The sequence below is a fragment of the Meleagris gallopavo genome, chromosome 5 (assembly GCF_905368555.1).
Source record: "Meleagris gallopavo chromosome 5, MGAL_WU_HG_1.1, whole genome shotgun sequence".
Classification (NCBI taxonomy): Eukaryota; Metazoa; Chordata; class Aves; order Galliformes; family Phasianidae; genus Meleagris; species Meleagris gallopavo.
The window spans coordinates 24,650,853-24,671,737 of NC_139408.1; the positions used below are offsets into that span (position 1 = coordinate 24,650,853).

Consider the following 20,885-nt stretch of genomic DNA (forward strand, 5'->3'; position numbering starts at 1 on the left):
GTTTTTATGGCTTGAGCAAAGTATAGGGACTTCTATTGCTCCCAGCTAATCCCCTCCGAGAGAGTTGCCTTCGGGAGAGCCTGCCTGCTGGCTTAAGTCTACCTCCTTCTCATGTGGGGTGCTGTTATTGATGAGGCAACAGCTCATAAATTTTGCAGCCCCATGAGGAACTGTTAAGCTTGCAAGAACTCTTTGGTATCTGTATGGTGTTTTTTTTTTCTTCGTGTGAAACTATGGCCTCAATAATGGAGTCAGGACCTGTCCTGTGTCTGGAATAAAGCTGTGAATATGAGGGTGAACCTCAACATTTGGAGCGTGTCCAGCGTTGTAGGCATACTGCTAGAGATTTGGGCACCAGGGAATCTCCAGGGCAAGTATTAAGACTTCTGATAAAGCAGAACTATTGTGTTAGGCTAGCACGTGTGATTTGAGCCTCTTTCCATTTTGTCCCAGCCTACTCCCCAATCATGATGTATTGAAATGAAATCATTTGTTGGAAATGTTTCTCAGTGTCATTTTCTCTGTTTTAGGAAAACAATTACAGCACTCGCTTTCTCTCCAGATGGAAAATATTTGGTTACAGGAGAGGTAAGTGTGAGAGACGAGAGGCACACCTTGTCTAGCACATTTTGAAGCATGGCAGTGTGTTAGAAAAAACAAGCCAGTGAACAACAGCCTTTGCCCAGAGAAACTTATCTTAACGTTGCATCCCTTGAAGGACTGATCAGGTTATGGGCAGCTCTGGATGGTCTTGCTGGCAGCTTTTTAGTGTGCTTTTTTTCATTAGCTTAGGGGATACATCTTCTGCAGTGGCTTGTGTGGGCTGAAGGTAGACTGAAAATAAGTGGGAGGGCACACACAATGTGGCTATACTCTAGCGCAGTGAAGAGTACTTGAATGGCCCGTAATATCAAACAGTTTAGGACAAGGATAAGCTGAACTCTGTTGTGCAAAAAGTAAAAAGTACATATGAACTGAAGCTTTTGGAATAGTGACAGAAGATCTGAGTGCCTGTGGTTTAGCATTGTATGTTTGACTGGAGGTGACGATTGCTTCTTCTTTTCAAACATGCCTGAAGGGGGTAATATGGATAACTGCACCGCATGTCTGTTGTGCATTAGAAGCTCAAGACACGGACTGTGTGTCATGAATTTGGAACTGCTGGATGTTAGAAATCTACAGACATGTTGACTGTCTCTCTTAGGGTTGGGCTCAGTTTGCTCTTTTTTGAGATTAATGGTAGTTTAACACTAGTCTCTGCCTCTTTAAGACATGGGGAGCAAGCATGTGTGAAAGAGGTCCCCTCTTGAGTCTCAGCTACAGAGAGAAATATATCACAGCTCTGTGTTCAAGCTGTCAAGAAGGTGGCTGTGTACTCCAGAGGTCCCTAGAGCAGTCATTGCACTGGCAGCTATCATGTCACTGGGTGGCTCCACAGCTGGGCCGAGGATGGAACCTGTAGTGTTTCAGGACAGAGGCTGCCTTGATACCTCTCCAGCCCCCAACCCCTCCCCCCCACCAAGATTTTCCATCAGAGCTTCTATACTGTAGTATGTTCTTGGTGCCTCCTTATACTCTTGAAGTCTTAAGGTAAACATATAAAAGCATTGTATGTTTATATGAAATTTTCTTCTTTGTGTGCATAAGGAAATAAAAAAAAATCCTTGTTTTTTGTACCTCTTTGCTGCTCTATTTTTTCATGTGTGATAGGGAAAGAAATGAAAATGAATATTTTTCGTACTGACAACCTAAGCTTTTCAGCTGGACACTTTCCTAGGGAAAATGACAAGTTTTTATCTTATTTATTTATTTATTTATTTATTTATTTATTTATTTATTTGCAGTTATACTTGACAGTTTTGTCTTTTTTTTTTTTCCCCCCCCGTGCTGCAAAACATGTCTCACCCTGTTATAAGACCATTTCTCTTTTTGGTATCTTCCCACATGCCTCCCATTATTTGGTGGAGTAGTGTCCCCTGCTGGTGTCAGCAGACTCTTCTTACTTTGTCCTATGGGCAGTCCCACAGGGAAATGCTTACTGAATTAACTTTGTCAAACTGGCTTTTAGCAGCCTCATGTTAATACTGCCTTGTTACAGTTCAACTTCCTGTGTGACTGGCTTTTCAGGAAGGTCCTTGGCCTGCCATATGCATCAAATGTCTTTTGAATATTTTATATATATATTTCATATATTTTTAACTTTCTTCCCATGGTGGCATAAATTCCTCATGTATGGGAGCCATACAGAGCTTGCTTTTGGTGAGCGTTTGTTATGTGATTGAATATGAATTCAGTTTGTTAAAGTTTCTAAGTATATTCTAAGATGCTAAGAAGTATATATGTGTGTGTGTATATATATGTATACAGATGTATATATGTGTTTAAGTTCAGTAATTGCTTGGAAGAGCAACTGATTTATCTCACAGTAACATCTTGACAGCCGCCTTGAGACCTGAGCTCTGCCTTGCAGGAGAAAGAACTGCAACAAATACAGCAAAATCCAACCATAGCACTTTTCAGGCTGCACGCAGTCACTTGGCAAAGCTTTTGAAGAAGACAATTAAACACTCACAGTTCTGAGTTATTAAAGCTTTCATTTCTCTTTCTTGTCATAAAAGTTGCCTCTCCCACACAATCAGATGACTCAACCATGATCAGAAAAGGTACCATTTTGCCTGGTTGCCATGGAAATATTATCTTGCAAGCTACTGGTTTGGCAGATTGCAGTGCAATGTGAAATAACGAATAGGTTCTGTAGTAGGATTTGCTCATCAGACGTATTCTTGGCCAATGTTTCAGCTCATCTGCTGCTTCTTGTTTTATTTTGGTTTAATAACAGATAAAGAAAAAAATTGAATTGTCTGGCAGAAGTCGCTGAATTGGCACTTCTGAAGCCTGTGAGTTTTTCTTTCTCTTGAGAACAAGTGTAAAAAACAAAGAGGGTCTGTTACCTCAGTGTCTTTTTCTTTATCGCTAGCTAACGTACATTCTGCCAGCTTGCATTCATGTGTGTTTGTTACCTTTGAGACAGAAATGATAGTGTTAGTCTCCCATTTGCCTTCCTAAAATGATGTATGATAATTAGTATGAACATTCACATCATGTTTTTGTGTGGCATGACCTGATTTGAGATCTCCGATGTCCGCATTGCGTTAGGCAGTTCACTGAGTCCAGAGATGCAGTGTCACGTAATCCTCTTCAGAGGCTGGCTTGAATTCCCATTGCAAACATCAGGGATGTACATGAAAAGTAGTGTTATAGTCTTTGTCTGTTTTATGAGGAGAGTAAGAAAAAGACTAAAGCAGGAGACGTAGTCTTCTAAGACATTTCAGACGCCTGTTCAAATGCATATTTTCATTTGGTTGGCAGTCTCAATATGGGCTTTAAAGATTTGCAGGAACTCAAGTCTAATCTCACATCTCACCCTCCTGCAATTCTGGCATATGGACATCTTTTTCTAAGCCTCCCCTCTCCATATGTGTTCTTGAATCTGTCAGAACCCACTCAGAAGTTACGTTTACTGTTCTGTACTGTTGTTGTCCCCTCCAGAGCGGGCACATGCCAGCTGTTCGGGTGTGGGATGTGGCCGAACGAACCCAGGTGGCGGAGCTCCAGGAGCACAAGTATGGGGTGGCCTGTGTGGCATTCTCTCCCAGCTCCAAGTACATTGTGTCCGTGGGGTACCAACATGACATGATAGTCAACGTGTGGTCATGGAAGGTAAGCTCTCCAGGACGTTGGGTAGACAGCAATGTTGTTAAATTAAAAGGAGTGGACAGTAGCGTATTTGGGTTCCATCTTGTTTCCAGCCTCTTATTATTACTATCCATTTGACATTCATAGATGCAGACAAGTTTGGACATGACAAAGCTCCAATCCCTTAGGGGTGGTCTAAATCACTTCATTGAAGGAGTATTCTCTATACTTGGAGACGTGTCCTGTCAGAAGAGCCTGAACTTCGAAGCCTTGACAAAGCCTTGTGCTTTCCTAAAGGCTTGTTAAAAAAAACAATTCATGAGATTCAGGAAAGAAACTTTCTTCAGTCAGTGATTCCTCCTTGGTGTAGTGGATGCACATGGCTCATTTTGTTTTTGTTGTTTTGGGGTTTTTAATACTTTAATTCATTTGTTGATGATTTGGAATGGGAGCTTAGAGAAAGCATGGTGTGTGAAAGCTGATGTAGGCCAGATGTCTGCCATTATGTTGGGGCAACAATCTGTGGAAAGAAAAACTGTGTCTTATTCTTTAGAAAATGTTTGTGTGTGCTGCTTGTATATAAAAAAACAAAACAACCTCTTCCTAAAAGCAGCAGTCATAAATTGTACACTTCTGTCAGGTGTGTGCTGCAGCACTGAAAACCCACCACAGACAGAGGAGAAAACTTTTAAATTCACTCTTCTAATCGTTGGGGAAAGGTGAGGAGGGGTTAACGAAGGGCTAGTCTTGAGGACAAGGTACTCTTGTCATCTGACTGTTCTACTTGGACAGTGTCTGTTCCCTTTGTATGTTCCTACTGTGTTCTTTCTTTCCCAAGTTCTTTGACCTTTTGAGGTGCATAGAGAAGTGCAGCAGGTTTTGATTTGTATTTTGCAGTACAAACATGGTTTTTTTGTATTTTGGATCTTTCCATAAAGCTTTTTGTCTCAAAGGAGAAGAGAGAATTCATGAAGAAACGAGTGCTGTTTTCCTTATGGAAAATACCTGTTTCCCAGCTTGAGTGGTTTGCCCACATTACTGCCTGTAGGCTGGGAGAACTCCTTGTGCTGGTTTATGGCCTGTCTTCCTGTTTATAAAGGGAAATGGATTTGCTCTGAGCTCCCTGTGATTGTGCAATTAGCATATCAAGACTCAAACAGCAAGTTCCTGCAGGCAGTAGTGTAGGACTGCTGACTTGTTCTCAGTCCCAGTCGATGTGAAAGAGGGAATTGAATGTAAATGTGAATTGTTCTATCTGCCAAATCAATGCTCTCAGCTTCCTCTGGGGAAGTTGTATTCAGAAGTGAATAGTGTTGAATAGTGCTGCTACAGCACTTGTTGTGAATATGTACCTGTAATTGGAATAAGTTTGCTTTGCTTCTGAGCAAAAAAAAACACTAAGCTATCTAAATGATTGTGGTTCCAGAAAAACATTGTTGTGGCAGCCAACAAAGTCTCAAGTAAAGTGACAGCTGTGTCATTCTCAGAGGACTGCAGTTACTTTGTCACTGCTGGAAATCGGCACATCAAGTTCTGGTATTTGGATGACAGTAAGACCTCCAAGGTAAGAAAAAGGCTATTAAGGGCCAAGCTGTCATCTTATGGCAGAGTGGATTTTGTCTCAGTAAGCTGTGGTAACTGGGAATTCTTTGATTTTGTTAGAATCATGGAATCTTGGAGAAGATTTAAAAAGACCTCCAAGAACAGCTCCACATCCCTGGCTGTCATGTTTTTATATTTCTGTAGACTGGTAGCAAATGCATGCTGCAAAGGCAGCTTGTTTTACCCTGTGCTGAGGTAGGAGCATGGCTGTTGGAGCTGTACAGCATTTGCTTGTTCTATATAGTCAAATGTATGAAAGGAGAAAAAAAGGCTAGAAAAGAGCTGCAGCTATTGATATCCTTGCAGCACAGAAGAAGGGAAAGCTGTTTGATGTTGGTCCCGAGCATCTTGCTAATGTATTTTGTGAACTGTCAACTAACGTGTTTAACCTGGGGAACAGGAATCAATGTATGCTCATTCTTCTGAGTGCTCATGAACAGTCATTCCTTTTTCATGCTTGGACTACCTGTTGACATTTGGTATAAGTTACAGATTGATCATGAAAAGGTGGTTGTTCCTATTGTTGATCTGCTGTCTCTGGGGTCATATGTTTGGAAGCCCATTTTTGGTGGCCTTAATCATGTTCTGTCCCATTGAATTGTTAATACTGGTGATCCTCGTGGTATTCAACCAGTGGGTCCACAGCAGGTAAAGCATGTCACTGCATATCCATGTAGGCTGTTTGCAGTTCTCTTTCTTTAAGGCCTTTCCGTACTTAAGGCTTGATGTTCTTTTTCTTTTCTTAAAAAACAACAAAAACAACAACAACAACAACAAAACACAAAAAAACTGTCTTCCTAGAGTGTCTCACTGTTTCTAACAAACTATATTGTTATTGATAGGTCAATGCCACAGTCCCCTTACTAGGTCGCTCGGGATTGCTTGGAGAACTGAGGAACAACTTCTTTGCAGATGTGGCATGTGGAAGAGGCAAAAAAGCTGACAGCACTTTCTGTATCACATCTTCAGGCCTGCTGTGTGAATTCAATGAAAAAAGGCTGTTAGACAAATGGGTGGAGCTGAGGGTGAGTTTTGCGTTTGCCTGTTGTGTAATATTCATGCTGGCTGAAGCAGAGCAGGAACAACGGATAGTAAGAGCACTCGGAGAGCACAAGCTGGCCACTAGCAGTAAAAGTCACTGGGCCTCTGCCACTTTGTGACTTACACTGGTTGGAAAGCCAGACAAAAATGGCAAAGAGATTTTATTAATCATTAAAGGTCTTTCATTCTCAAGTCTGTCTTACAGCTACTGCCTTCTGGAAAAGCAATGTCCTGAAGTAGCTTTGGCAACCCCTGTGTTGTCCCTCCTGGGTTTTCCTGTGTAAGAAGTAGTCTTAGTAGGATTCTAATTTCTGCTTTCTCTGCAGTGTCTAACCTGGCTTGTGCATCTCAATTCTTGGTTTCCTAGGTAGTAGGTGGATGTGGCTGTTCTAAATCAGCAAGCCCATACTTGAGAATTTTAGAGGGTGTATTTTCATTCATGTTGATTGTAAGATGTTCACCTCAAAAGGATCCAGTGTATAAAAACCAAGACAAAAACCTTTGCATACTTTCTCTCAAGTGAAATGCCTCTTATTTTCTTTCCTTTTTCTTCTTTAAACTCTGCCTTTCACTCTTGCTCAGAATACAGACAGCTTCACAGTAAGTTGGCAAACAATTTTGCATTGAACTCATCCCCTTATCACCACGGTCCATTTTTACCATTTTCTGTCATTTGTACAGATCCCATTGGAAGGGGGGAGAATGATTTTATTTTTCTTTCTTGACCTCTTGGACAGGTAATGTATCGGTGCAGTAGTACAGGTTGAGGTGCTGCTTGCCTGCCAGCAGTGGTGAATGTCGCAGAGGATAAAAAGCAGTGTTCAGAGCAAGGCTGAAGTGGAAGCTCTTCAGAAAAGAAACTTGGATTTGTAGGATTTTCCTTACTCCCAGAGTTCAAGTTCATTTCACTTCTCTAACCATAATTCCTTTGTCTGTCAAGTTGCTGTTCATTCTGTTGTGTGTTTGGTGACCTTAGAAGTGAGAGCACATTGCTCACGAGCCTTGTGTGCTATGTCCTCCCCAGACTACTGTGGCAAACTGCATCTCTGTGAATCACGATTACATCTTCTGTGGCTGCGCTGATGGCACCGTGCGGATTTTTAACCCTCTGAACCTTCACTTTGTCACCACACTGCCGAAGCCGCATTTTTTAGGAACAGACATCGCGAGTGTGACTGAAGCCAGGTACTGTGGAGAGGGCGGAGGGGGGCAAGGAAGGCTTGGATGGGTTAAAACTGTTCCCCAGACTTTTGCCATCTGCTGAGTGCTCTTTTTATGGACTAAAATAGGCAATATGTGGCAGCTCCCCCTGGGAACTGTAACAGCCTTGCCTGGCATGGCTGGATTGCAGCCCAAAGCTGTTTGCTGGTTCACACAGCATGTCTTACTCCTCATCTCCCTGGGATTGCTCGGATTTATCTGGCAGCCTTTTGCCGTTGGTTGCTGCCAGCAGGCAGGCAGAGAGGATATGGGATGCTGTACCTCACTTCAGTTGTTCTGTGCCATGGCACATCTTTTGCTTATCACTGGTGAAGGTTGAAGACTCTCCTCTGTAGCGGATTCCTTATGTTAATAGAGAGTCCAGGCTTTCATGAAATATTATTTCAAAGGCTTCCCTGCAGCCTTTTACTGTTGCTCTCGATCTTTCTTCTCTCTATCTTGTACACTGTTGTGTTGTTTTTTTTTCCCTTGCATCAGTATCTTCTGCCCTGTCTCTCAGTTTCTGACCTTCTGAGATAGATGGATAATTTCCCAGTCTTTTTCTATCGTCTTTTCCACTAGTAGGGAAGGAAATCCGAGGGTATATGAATCTAGCCATCATTCTACTGGATATTTGGAGAAAGAAACAATTTTTTTTCTTGAGCGTCTCAACAGATTTCCTAATCCTAAACTTATTGGTAACTTGAGGAAAAAGTTCAAATAGTTCACTGTGTCGCTCTCCTTTAGGGGATCGGTGAGATGTGGAGGTAGATCCAGTAATTGAGATGGAAAGAGATCTATCTCAGTTTAAAGTTTGTCATCTTTTGATAGTGCTAAACCAAGCAGTTGCATACACAGACCTTTTAAAAGTGCTGTCTGCTGCTCTCATCATCAGTCAAGCTGAAACGTTCATGTGATTCTTAAACATGCATTCTTAGAGTAGACTGTAATCTTAATTTTTTTATTACTTCCAAAGAGGCTTGAAAACACAGGACTCTTTATATTCCTGTGAATGCCAGAGCCACCTTTTAGTTGACTGCAGCTGTATTCATGACTTGATTTTTTGATAGGATTTGTGCTATGCTCCTCCAGACCTCAAAGCTACTTGCAGTAGCAGGTCTCCAATTATCTGTTGTACTAGATGGATTTTGACCCTCATTCTTGCATCTTCATCAGTCCTTTTCAATTACCTATTGTCAACACCCCGTCAATCTGGCTATAATTACGTTACTCAATATTGTTAGCATCATTGAGGGACTGGGGAGATAGCTTCTTCTCTATGTGCATGGCAGCAGGAGTTAATAGGAGACTCCTGTTGGGGAGATAGAGGGTTCATGTGGCGTGATCTTGTTGTGACATGGTAAAGGGTGCATTTCCTTAGTCTGCAGGATTCCTCTGTATTTGAGTTTGCTTGTCTGCCTAGAAGGGGTTGCCATCTCATGAGTGTTCCAAGCAGCCCCAAGTAGCTTTTGTGTGGGGCAGGGGTGAAAGGGAAGCATAACAGATACATAGCAACTGAAATGAATCATTCTTTGTCCGTTGTGCTGATATGCTGTCTTTTGAATGTGGCACTCTTCCCCTTCATTGCTGTACAGGAGCAGTTTCTGCAGTCAATAAACAAAAAATACCACCCACCAAAAGATGATCCTCCCTCCTTTTCTTTTGAGGTTGCTAGACTTGGATTTGCCACTTGGTTATGTACTGGTAAATGATGATAACCTCCAGTGATGATTAAGTATCTTCTTTGGTGATCCTTCAGGGAGAGTGAAATGCCTGTCTGTGGTGGGTCTCTGGGTTGTGTGATAAGGAGAATGACTTTTGGTATGGGACTTCCTGGCTTTCCTTGGGACTTTGCATATTCAGCAGACAGGTCTTCCCAGCCAACTGCTCTTTCTACATATATGAGCAACACCAGATCCCTGCAGTGAATCTGCACTCCTATGCTTGACCTCCTTCCTTGAACTCCAGGAGAGCACAAGTTAACCAGGCTCTTCTCTCTTTGCACAGTCGTCTTTTCTCCGGTATGGCTGATGCGAAGTATCCAGACACAATTGCCTTGACCTTTGACCCCACCAACCAGTGGCTTTCCTGTGTATACAATGACCACAGCCTGTATGTATGGGATGTCAAAGACCCGAAGAAAGTGGGCAAGGTCTACTCTGCTTTGTATCACTCATCCTGTGTGTGGAATATTGAGGTAAAGATAGATGGGGAATGTTGTCTGCAGGTACACGTCTTCGGTTGCAAGTTGTGGCTGGGGAAGTAATCTGAAGAACTGCCAAACTTAAATGTAAACACTGAATGCAGAGAGAAGGAATTGATTCAGCTTTCCTTCTGTGATTACTGTGGTTGTTATGGGGCTTGTGTTGGAGTTGGAGGCAGTTCTTCGGCTGCACTGCCGTTGTGGACCAAATGCTTTAGATGCAGTGTGTTACTGCATCTTGCTACTAAATCTTGCTACTGAAAGATGAGAAGTCAGAGAAGGGACTGAACTATACAGAACTGGATGGAGGGGCCTCGTTCACAAATGCCCAAGAGTTTACTGCTGACTTCAAAAAAGCTGCTTGAGGTCTGTGGTGAGCAAGTGCTCCAAAGTCAGAGGAATTAAACAAGTAATAAGGTCTCAGCTCTGATCCTCATTAACCCATTTACCAGTACTTCCTGCATTAGTCTCTCAGGTGGTTATTGCCTTGCATTTTATCTAGTTGACTTCCCTTGAATGGAAATAGGAAAGGCTAAGAGATACAGGAAACAGTGCAATTGGTATGATGTTATATATCCTGACAGTGATCGGAAAAGAGAAAAGTGGAAAGAAAGTGGGAAGAGGTTGAGAACTCTTCTTGTATATTGGCTAATTACATCTCTTCTTTCCTCCTGGTTTATAAATCCACAGTAGTACTTGAAATTCTCAAACAACAGTGTAATATTTTTGCATAGCTTTTTAATCATTAGAAAGAAAAGGTGCTGACTTATTGCAGGCTTCTACATTCAGGGAAGCATGTTTATAATCTTGATAATATTTGAAGTGAATGTGAAACTCTAGTTTGGGATCACGTTTTCCATAGGAGGATTTCTGTCTGTCTCTTGCTGTTCCAGAATGCAGAGAGGACAGCTCTTTGATTTAATTTTGTTATGAAATTTGCTGCTGGTGATGCCACTGCAGGGCAATCACATTCAGAGGTTGATTTTACTTGCCCCTAGATATATCCTGAGGTAAAGGACAGCAATCAGTCATGCCTCCCCCCTGGTTCTTTCATCACCTGCTCCTCTGATAACACCATTCGTCTGTGGAACACTGAGAGCTCCAACATTCATGGCACTGCCTTGCACCGCAACATCCTGAGCAATGTAAGATCCCAGGGTTTGATCTCCTCATGGCCCTCGGGGTTGTTCTTTTTTAATATACAAGTATTCCCAAGTTAAGACTCGAACTTCTTTAGACGTCTAACTCAATGAAGTAAGTACTTACTCTGTAAGTAGAGCAAATGTTTAATAAAATACATGGAACTGAAGAAGCATAAAGCGTATGTAAAGATAGTTCGTCTGAAATGGCCCTTGGGGAGTGTTGCTTTTAGCTGAAAGATGTCACCAATTACAGAATTACTGCCAGTGAAGTTTTTATGTTGTCCATTTGTAAGGATACTTCATTTTAATATTTTGTAACTGATTAGTATTTTTCTGGTTTATTGTTTACCCAGGACTTGATGAAAATCATCTATGTAGATGACAACACTCAGGTACTTCTGGACACAGATTACAACTCAGGGGGAAGTGCAGACAAAGCTGATACACAAGTGATGGACACAAAGGTGGGGATACGCACTGTCTGTGTGAGTCCCAGTGGGGAGCACCTGGCCTCGGGGGACAGGATAGGCACTCTCAGGTAATCCCATAGAACTTCTTGCACAGGATGAGAGCTGGATAAGCATGAGACTCAAACCCAGATCTTGCTGGTTTTATTAACATACTGAAATCAGTCATATTATGTCTTAGGATATATGAATTGCAGTCTCTGCAGGAAATGCTGAAGGTAGAAGCTCATGACTCTGAGATTTTATGCCTGGAGTACTCCAAACCTGACACAGGTAAATGCAATTATTTCCCTCTACTGGGCCAGCAGAACCAGACTTTGAGAAATACATCTTCCTTCTACTCTTCCTTGGAATACTGTAGGCTATGATTTAAACTTGTTCTTTCTGTTGTTGTGAAATCTGAGGGCATTTCTTTGTGTCCATCCATGCAATTCGCTGTAGTATAATGTCATGTCCGTTAGATGACTTAAGAAGAAGCTGTTTTAAAATGGTGACTGGAAGAGAAAATGGATTTTCAGTAATGGTCTTACCCTCTTTTTGGCTTTCTTAAAGGGTTAAAGCTCTTAGCCTCAGCCAGTCGGGATAGATTGATTCATGTCTTGGATGCTGGAAAGGACTACAGCCTGCAGCAGACCCTGGATGAACATTCTTCTTCCATCACTTCTGTGAAGTTTGCAGGTAGATACCCACTGTCTCTCTCCAAAGCTGGACTTGAGTACTGCTGTTGTCCTATTGTCTCACTATGGCTGTGAAGTCATTTTATCTACTTAAATAGTAGGTTAGAACAGGCTAAAGATACAGCTACTTTTTTGTCATCTCCTGTAGCTTTAGTCCTAACAGAAGTGCCTTCTTTTCTCTTTTACTTCCCCCTCCTTTTTTCATCCTTCATAAAAAAGTGATTGAAGCTGCAAGCATTGAAGCCTCTCCTGATTGAAGCATCAAGCATTTCTTTAGATATCTATTTTCTATAGTGATTTATTCTCTGTGACTAGTGTCAGATGGTTACATCCTGTCCTTAGTGAGGAGAACTGTGGAACAGTCATCCTCTGAAAAAACACTGAAAGTCAAAAAAAATATTTTGAGATTAATTGGTCATGAATGGATGTGTCATTGCAAACCAGTGTAAGACTTTGCATTTATGGAATGGAGCATGCTGTATCCCCAGCACCCTTACTGCTGGTGCTCAAAGACGTTAGTTTGTTTTGGTGTGCTGTTGTCAAAGAGCAACTAGAGTTGGCTACCAGAGGGGCTGGTAGCCAAGAGTGAATGGAAGGCAAGCAGGGGTAGCGACATTAGTGACAATGGGAAAGTCCTGCAGAACCTAAGCAAGGTGAAGCAGGCAGAGTTCAGTGACAGTAACTAGATTAAGCCAGCAATTCAGATCACTGGACAAATCTATGTGATAAGGCAAATCCAAGATCAAGTCAGAGTCAGTCTGGAGGAGACAGTAAAGCTAATCACAGTAAAGTGACTTCCAAGCAAGCCTATAGCTACAAGGCATGTTTGAGTGCAAATGAAGAAACTGAATGTAAGGGTCAGGATTTGGATCAGTAGGATATGTGGCCAGGCATAGGTGTGGCTACAGTGCTGTTGCAGTGATGTTTAGTTAGGATTCAAGGATGAAAACCTGAGCTTAAAAGTAGCTTCTGTGTGAAGAACGGGGACCTTGCTGAAGCTTCATAGAATACCTTCTGCTGAGGATCTTGCAAACTTTTTCTCAAGTAACTCTAAAGTTGGCCAGAGTTCTCTGTCTTTTTGGTGAGTTGGCTTTGAATGCAGCAAGCTGAACTCCCAGAAGATGGAGGAAACACACTCATAGACTTGGTGGCTAAGGCCATTGTGCAGTTCTATAAGCTAAATGCAACCTTGCTCTAACTTGCTGTTCAAGTGGTCTTGTGTGATATTGGATACATTTTCATTCCACTGAGATGTTGCTTTGATGAAGGAATAGATTGGTGTGTTAAAGGAAGAAAAAATCTTGACCCTTAAATAAAGAAGGCAGCAAGAAATATGTGACTGAGTTTGATGACTGAAATGTGCCTGTTGTCCATTTTCAGCTTATACTGAGTGTAACCTACTTTTTTCTTGTCATATTGCCACAAAGTGTTATGGTACATAGAGAATAAGAATGCTGGCATGTTACTGGGAGAGAAGACAGAATTACATCCTGATCTGTTATGTAAGATCTCTATATTGCATGCACTTGGAGTATTAACAAATTCAGTCCCTTAAAAGGGGCTTCTGTATTGCTGCAGCATCATTACTGCTAAGGTAGGAGCCAGTTTTAATTAATTAGGACTGGAATAAAAGAGCAGTGGTATAAATTGAAGCATTTCTTTCACCTTGTATTTGTATTTATGTTCTGATTGGCTCCTTCATTTTTGTTCTAGCCAATGATGGGAAAGTGCGAATGATAAGCTGTGGGGCAGACAAGAGCATTTATTTCCGCACTGCGCAGAAGGTAACATTATTGCAGCTTTGTGTGTTGTTTTTTCAGGTTTTTTTTTTTTTAATAATCTCACCACAAAGGAACTAATTTAAAGAGCGATATCAGAGTTTATATAAGAGCTTGTTGCTGTTTCAGCCTCACTGTCTCCCACTCTGTCTCAATACAAGAGATAACATTCAGAGAACTATTTCTGTGAAGCATGAAGCTGTCACGAGCCTGACCTCTCTCAGCAATATGCAAAGTAGAGAGCTGTTAGGATATCTGCTTTTTTTTCTGCTGATACTGTGAAGAGTGGTGAAAGAGTATGGGCTGGAGGGAGGAGTTTGCTACACTGCTCCCAGCAGACCTCGTTAGTGGGAAGGGTTTATGCTGTCTGTGTTATAAGGTTCATCTGTATTTAGAAGTTTTTAATAATTAGTTAACTACTTGATTTTGACATAGCATTTTACCCATATGCTTAGACAGGGGAAGGAGTTCAGTTTACCCGAACACATCACATTGTTAGGAAGACCACTCTGTATGACATGGATGTGGACCCCAGCTGGAAATATGCAGCTATTGGCTGTCAGGATCGTAACATCAGGTTGGTTCAGTTCTTGTCTTGAAAATATTCTTGCAATCATGAACGATCAGCGCAGTTCCAGCACCATCATTATTCCTTGGTTCTTTGCCACAGCACTTTGTTCTGAGGTCTCACCTCAAACTCAGTGAGGTTGTTTCTTTTATCAGTAAGGGGAAAGGCAGAGGTCAAAGTGTACATATGCAGAAATGTCCATTGGGCTCTTGGCTTCTCACTACATTGCTCTGCAGAGCAAAGTCTTTCTACTGGGGAGAGAAAGTGTGCCTTCCTTGGCAAGCACACCACTGAGCTGTGGGCAAGAACTTCTGTACTGTGGTCATTTTTGCTTTTAAAGCTATGTCCAGTAAGAAGCTGTGGTGTCCTATGAAGTAGCTGGGACTGAAGGAACCTAAAACTGAGCTAGATGTGACTGTCCTTTTACAAGTGGAGTCCATTATCTGTTCCCTTTTAATCCATTTGTCAATCTGCTTCTACCATCAAAGCAAAGGAGACTCTCTGTAGTTGTGTGTCTTCTGTTGTATCTGGGTGAGATGCTGAGAGTTCTGGACATAATTTGGTGCTACTGCTAAATGTCATTTGTTTTTGAATTCTCATGTAAATAAAGAGTTTTGCTCTCTTAAACATTACATCTTTTAGTATGAAGAAACTACAGGTATTTTTGTAGGAGGTGGAACTGGATGGAGCTTGTTACCAGCCATTCCTGATATGTAATGGTTAGCTATTACAAGGTATCACAAGGTTTATTCCCTCTTACTTGACTCCTCTGCAGTGCCCTGATACTATACTTACTCTTGATGAAAAGCTTGAGAATCAAACCTGAATTTTAAATCAGATAATCTACTTGATACTGAATCATCCAGTCTTGGGCCTCTACATTACTTTACTGATTGTTTCTTAAACATTTAAATGGTGATTATAGTTTGCAGAGGCTCCCAGGGGTGAGGCCTGTCATGAGGAGCGGAAAGAGAGAAGGTTCCTGGTGACAAAAGCCATAGAGCAGTACGTGGTTAACATGCGTGATGTTGTCTTACTTTTCCCTCAGGGTCTTCAACATAAGCAGTGGGAAGCAGAAGAAGCTGTACAAGGGATCCCAAGGTGAAGATGGCACCCTCATCAAAGTAAGCTGTTTTCTTTCTTCTTCCCTTTTTATTTTTCTTACTCTTCTGAGTGCACCTTAGAGCTCAAAAAATGATATATGAATCTGGACATAATGCCTTTTTTTTTTTTTTATTTGACCCTTCTTGCTTGCTCTCTACTTTGCTTTTCCTTATTCTGCTTCTTCTTCCTTTTACCTCTGTCCTTAAGGACTGGTAAAGTGTTTGGATTTCATCAGGCTAAAATAGGAAGAATCAGTGGATGATTATAACTTCCCTGTCCTCTGTCTGAAGTGAGACACAGGGTCATGCTGTAAAAGCAAGCAGAACTGCAACAATATTCATCAGGAGATAATTCAGTCTGTTTACTTTAGTCCTTGTATTTCTGCTTCAGATATCTCATTGTGACTTTCTTGATTGTCAGTTTTTTAAGGTGGAGTCACCTGTTGACTGGAATTTGAGAAGTGTTGCTGCCAGGGCGCAAATGCAAGTGGCTTTGTATGTTGATGAAATTAAAAAGCATCTGCCTTAAAAATCTCATGTTCTTGGGCCTTAGAGTCCAGGACAACTCCAGTACTGTTTAGACAGTCTCTTCATGTTTCACACCTGCTGAGTATGTCTAGGCTTTGGAGCATGCATCTACCATTTTGTTCTTCCCCTGGTAAAACAAGTGTTGTTATAGGGTTAGTGCTAATAGTGATGATGGTACACTGAGGTATGGAAGAGTTGTATCCTTATCTTCAAAGGGAAAAGACGAGTTGTTAGAACCAAACTCAAGTTACCAAACAAGCTTCTTCATTGTATTTATTTTCACTATTAATTTTTATAGTTTTTAAAACATCTTTTTCTGTTCAGCTTCACAGGCTATCAATATCATTGATTGGTATAAATAACTGGGTCAAAAAATGGAGGGGAAAGCAAACAGCTTTCTTCAGTGTCATCTCTTCTGTTTTATAGATGAAGATAAATTCTCTTTCTCTGCGTCTATTAAATTCCTGAGAAGCTTTTATAAACTCAGATACTTGATTATGTGTTTTTGTTCTCAAATCTTGAAATGTTGCTTGAAGCTGGATTCTTTGTTTTTAATATTTGTTTTTTTTCATGCGTAGTACAAGTGGGGAATCTCAATTGTTATTAATTTTGCTTTGTTTATTTTTAGGACAGTTATATAACAAAGGGATCATAATTGTCTCTGGAATTTAAACTTATTTGGCATGTTGTTCTGAGATCATTACATACATTGCAAGTTAGCAAGTAAAACCTGAACAGTGACATGTGAAGCCAAAGATACTGCTTAGCCAAAGAAACCTATCATTATTTAAATATAATGACTCCTTCAAAAAAACACAAACTTTTGCTCTCAATTCCTCTAAGTTCTACAAAGTATAAAGCAGAACATTTGTTGAGAATAGCTGTATTTACTATATGGTGTAGACTTTAGCCCTATTCAAGTATTTGATGCAGGGCCACCAATCTCCAGATCTGGTACTGGATCACATCACCATTAAAGATAATTTTTCTCCAGTATCACTTAACTCTGGCAGCTCTGATGTTTTTTAAAATTTTCTTTTTTGTTTTGACCTTATGGTAAAAGAAAATAAGACCCTCCAGTACTCTGAAGGAGGTAGGAAAGAGAAGTATGGGCCTGTGTATTGGTAGTGGTGCCTTCAGAGTCATGAAGGCATTTAATGTAAGTACCTTTAGTCTCTGATTGGGTTGGAAATAGTTTTCTAGTTTGTTTTAGTGGTTTACTGAGGCTGGAAATTTGTTCTGTGATGCTGGGCAGCCTGGTACTCAATTGAAGTCCAGTGGAGCTATTTGCATTTTATTCTGTCAACAGCTGTGACTGTTTTTGGAGTCCTGGACCATTTTCATGCAGTTTGAAAAAACTTTATCAACAAGTCTTCACACTTCTCTTACTTCCTTAACAGGTGCAAACGGATCCCTCTGGGCTTTATATTGCAACCAGTTGTTCTGACAAGAACCTCTCCATTTTTGATTTCTATTCGGGCGAGTGTGTTGCAACCATGTATGGGCACTCAGGTAGGGCATGTAAATTTCTGGAAATGCATTTTTCTCCTATATTACTATCTAATACTAGTCAAAGCTTTCTGAAGGTTTCTCCCTACCAAAGTTTACCTAGACGATATTTTGGACTAAGTTATAGTTGAGTTATAGTTGTAGTTTATTTCACTCAAATTTAAACCCTTTTAGAATGAATTTTGCACACGTGCATGCCTCGTAGGCTATGTATTTATTTGCACAACTAGTAGCCTGTATAAGGTAGTCTTTGTTTTTTTGGTGTATACCATCAGATCTTGCCATGCAGAGGCTATTCCATTATAGACAAGAAGAAACTTCAGTCTTCATGCTTCGCCTTATGATAGCCTTTCTATTCTTTGTTAGATGCTTATGGTAATTGGGATATATTGATATGTCAAGTGTTGCTTTAATCTGTCTACTGTCTTCAGCTTGGCAATTCAAATTCTATTTGGCTTATTATCTGTTCCACCTATTGGAATAATTAAAGAAAGGTTTATTGATTGTTCTTTATTTCAAACAGAAATTGTGACTGGGATGAAATTCAGTAATGACTGCAAACATCTGATCTCTGTTTCTGGTGACAGGTAAGAGGGGATTGCTTGTTTGTGATATAAACTTTGTCATCTTACATTAGAATTAGTTTGTCTATTAGGTTGATTTATTTATGAGTAATGTTTTATAAAGTCCAAAGAAACATCGGAGCTTTCTGAAGCCAAAATGAGTGCTGTTGGCAAAAGTTATCCTTCCATAAAGCAAGACATCCATGTGAAGTGTTTCGGTTGTGGTTTTCTGAGTACAAGTACTGTTCCTGCTAGAAAGGAGACAAAAGATGTGGCCTGTTGCCTTACCACCCCCAGGTCTATAACATAATGCAGTGTAATGGATTTTGTGATACTATGAACAGTGCTGCCGAAACTTTGTCTCTTAGGCTAGAGTTTTCATCAGGTGAACAGGCCTGTCTAGCAAAAAAAGGATTAGGCTTGTCCCCAATCTTTCTGCTCCTGTTGATGTGGTCCTCTTTCCTGCTCCCCTGAGTCAGCTGTCTTGCAGCTGACTCCTCAGTAAGGTGATGTGGATCACTAAATCAGCCCTCCACCTCCCCCCAGCTATAGTTTCTACCAATTTATTGAGCTAAATCAGCTCATGAAAACTGTAAGTAATCATTAGACTGAGCCTAGCTGCAGAATAAGGACTTATTTTGTTGTAGATATCTGATAAATTCCAGAACATGGAAGGTTTGAGATACTCAGTTGTGATACTCCTTGTGATTTTAGCGCAATGTTCCCTCATTGCCATGAGTGTCATTTTCTCCACTAGGGGTGTGGGGGAGGTGGAGATGAGAAATGAGAAGGGGATACATGAAGAACTTAGCTGTAAGGACAAGAGAAATCGTGTTTTTTCAAAAGAGAACAGAGGAAAATAGTTTGTTCACACACATGTGTAAAGAATGAAACAGAATAGAAAGAAAAATGGAGGTGAAGAAGAGCACAAGGGCTGAGAGACATGAGAGAAAATTACTGCAAGGGAGGGAACAAAATAAAGTAAAAGGGATAGTAGAAGCATACTTATGCAGAGCTTCGTGTCAAATCGCAGTGTATTTACAAGTTCATGCTGTTTGCTGCTAGGTTTGAGTGCTGTGGGGGTGGGATAAATGAACAAGCCATATTTGCTTTCTGAATTTGTTTATTGCTTTTTGGTGTTGTCTTGGAAGCCAATTATAGTTGCTGTTATTTTCAAGAGAGCTGCTGTTTGAGGAGAAGCAGCTGGCTGCCTAGGGTTGCCATAGCGCCCAGATGCAGTGCCTCACAACTTTCTCTTTGCTAAAAATCTGAGGAGGGGAATGACAGCTGTTGATGAGAAGCTTCTGTGTCTGTACATGACTTGAATAGCTGGGAGTGATGTTCCTGAACTTTGTCACACAAAAACAAGTAGGACTGAGGGGTGAGAATTGTCAGCTTTTTGGGAATATATCCACAGACTTTCTTCTTGTTTGTGTTTCCTTTTGGTGTAGCATGAAAATGAAACCTTTTAAAATACCTTTATATGAGACAAGGTAAGCAGAGAAGATACTGTTGCTTTTGGCATTTTTTCTCTGGTCCAAGAGACTAAAAATTCATGATAGTTGTTCAAAATGGCAGAGCAGATGAATTTTTGCAAGTGAGCAAGGAAAAAGGGAAAGGCTCTTGTTGAAAGTTCCTTGGTGAACTGGAGTACCAATGAAGATGATTACACTGCCAGTTCTTGAAGAACTTGTTTAAATTCTCTTTGGATTCCAAAGTAGCATGCAGGATATTCTAAGTGATAGCAGTAACACCACCTCTGTTTCTACATCAGTGTAAGTACATCCAGCTAGACAGGAAAGATGGGTGAGATGAAAAGAATTAGTTAACACTGAGATTATATTTTAAAAAAAATACTGGTTGCTTTATTTTCCATTACCTGAAGATGAAATACTATATTCTTTAATATGATGTGGAATTTTTTTTTAAGCCAGATTTCTGAAGAAAAGGCGATCAGTGAGATGACACTGTTTGCTTCCTTATCTTAAACACTTTTGAAAAGCTGGTCAGATAGAGGAATAAAGGTACAAGATCAGATATGAGACTGTACAAAACTCTGCAGTTACTCTAGTCCATAGGGAACCTTTGCCAGGCAGAGGTTTTACCTTTTTGTCATGAGGCATGTGGTGGGATTGAGTTTCCATGATGCTGCTACTCTGTGTTTCTCCCTACCACAACTCGAAAGTCTTGTTTGCCTTCGCAAAGGGAATTGATAATTTCAATAAACTGAACTGAGACTTAAACCCAGCTTCATCTTTCCTTCTTTCAGTTGTATCTTCATCTGGCGTCTGAGCTCAGAGATGACCATCAACATGCGGCAGCGACTATCTGACATGAAGCAGAGAGGGAAGCAGGCAGAAAAGTCTCCTCCACACAAGACAGCTGGACTTATGAGGTGAGCAGAATAGACTGAAAGGAGCTTGTTGGCTTTGTAGGGCTTAAAATGAAAAGTATGGCACTGGGGTTCAACTGAAAAGTTTCTTCTGTTTCCACTGATAGTATTTGAAAAGTTCTGACTGTTCTCTTGTGGTATTTGTGCCTTTCCTTTGGATATGGAAACCTGACTATAGTCTTCCAGACAGGCTTACTTAATGTTGCTTCACTGATTGCAGTATGCATATAATGTCACTGATGTCTTAATTTAGTTTACTGATGTGGTCAGAAACTTCTAATAAGCAGTTTATCTAGCAGTACTGAGATTAGTACAGGGCGTCCTACCAGGGAAGAATAGCTGCTTCATGAATAAAGTTCTGTGGGTCTAGGCTGAAATGCAATGTAGAGACCATTTTCTGCAGTGCCAGTACTGAA

General features: G+C 40.8%; 1 protein-coding gene across 5 annotated transcripts in view; it reads left to right on the forward strand.

Moving 5' to 3' along the window:
- Positions 1–20,885, forward strand: part of MAPKBP1 (mitogen-activated protein kinase binding protein 1) — a 92,133-nt gene that overhangs the window by 48,124 nt on the left and 23,124 nt on the right. For all 5 annotated transcript variants that reach the window (XM_085224817.1, XM_085224819.1, XM_085224821.1 and 2 more), the window contains exons 5-20: positions 531–588; positions 3,550–3,720; positions 5,123–5,260; positions 6,141–6,323; positions 7,364–7,524; positions 9,547–9,736; positions 10,741–10,887; positions 11,238–11,422; positions 11,533–11,624; positions 11,904–12,029; positions 13,742–13,812; positions 14,262–14,383; positions 15,423–15,498; positions 17,406–17,517; positions 18,038–18,101; positions 20,347–20,472. In XM_085224817.1, the coding sequence (XP_085080943.1) occupies positions 531–588; positions 3,550–3,720; positions 5,123–5,260; positions 6,141–6,323; positions 7,364–7,524; positions 9,547–9,736; positions 10,741–10,887; positions 11,238–11,422; positions 11,533–11,624; positions 11,904–12,029; positions 13,742–13,812; positions 14,262–14,383; positions 15,423–15,498; positions 17,406–17,517; positions 18,038–18,101; positions 20,347–20,472 (2,022 nt within the window). The remainder of the gene's footprint in view (positions 1–530; positions 589–3,549; positions 3,721–5,122; positions 5,261–6,140; positions 6,324–7,363; positions 7,525–9,546; positions 9,737–10,740; positions 10,888–11,237; positions 11,423–11,532; positions 11,625–11,903; positions 12,030–13,741; positions 13,813–14,261; positions 14,384–15,422; positions 15,499–17,405; positions 17,518–18,037; positions 18,102–20,346; positions 20,473–20,885) is intronic.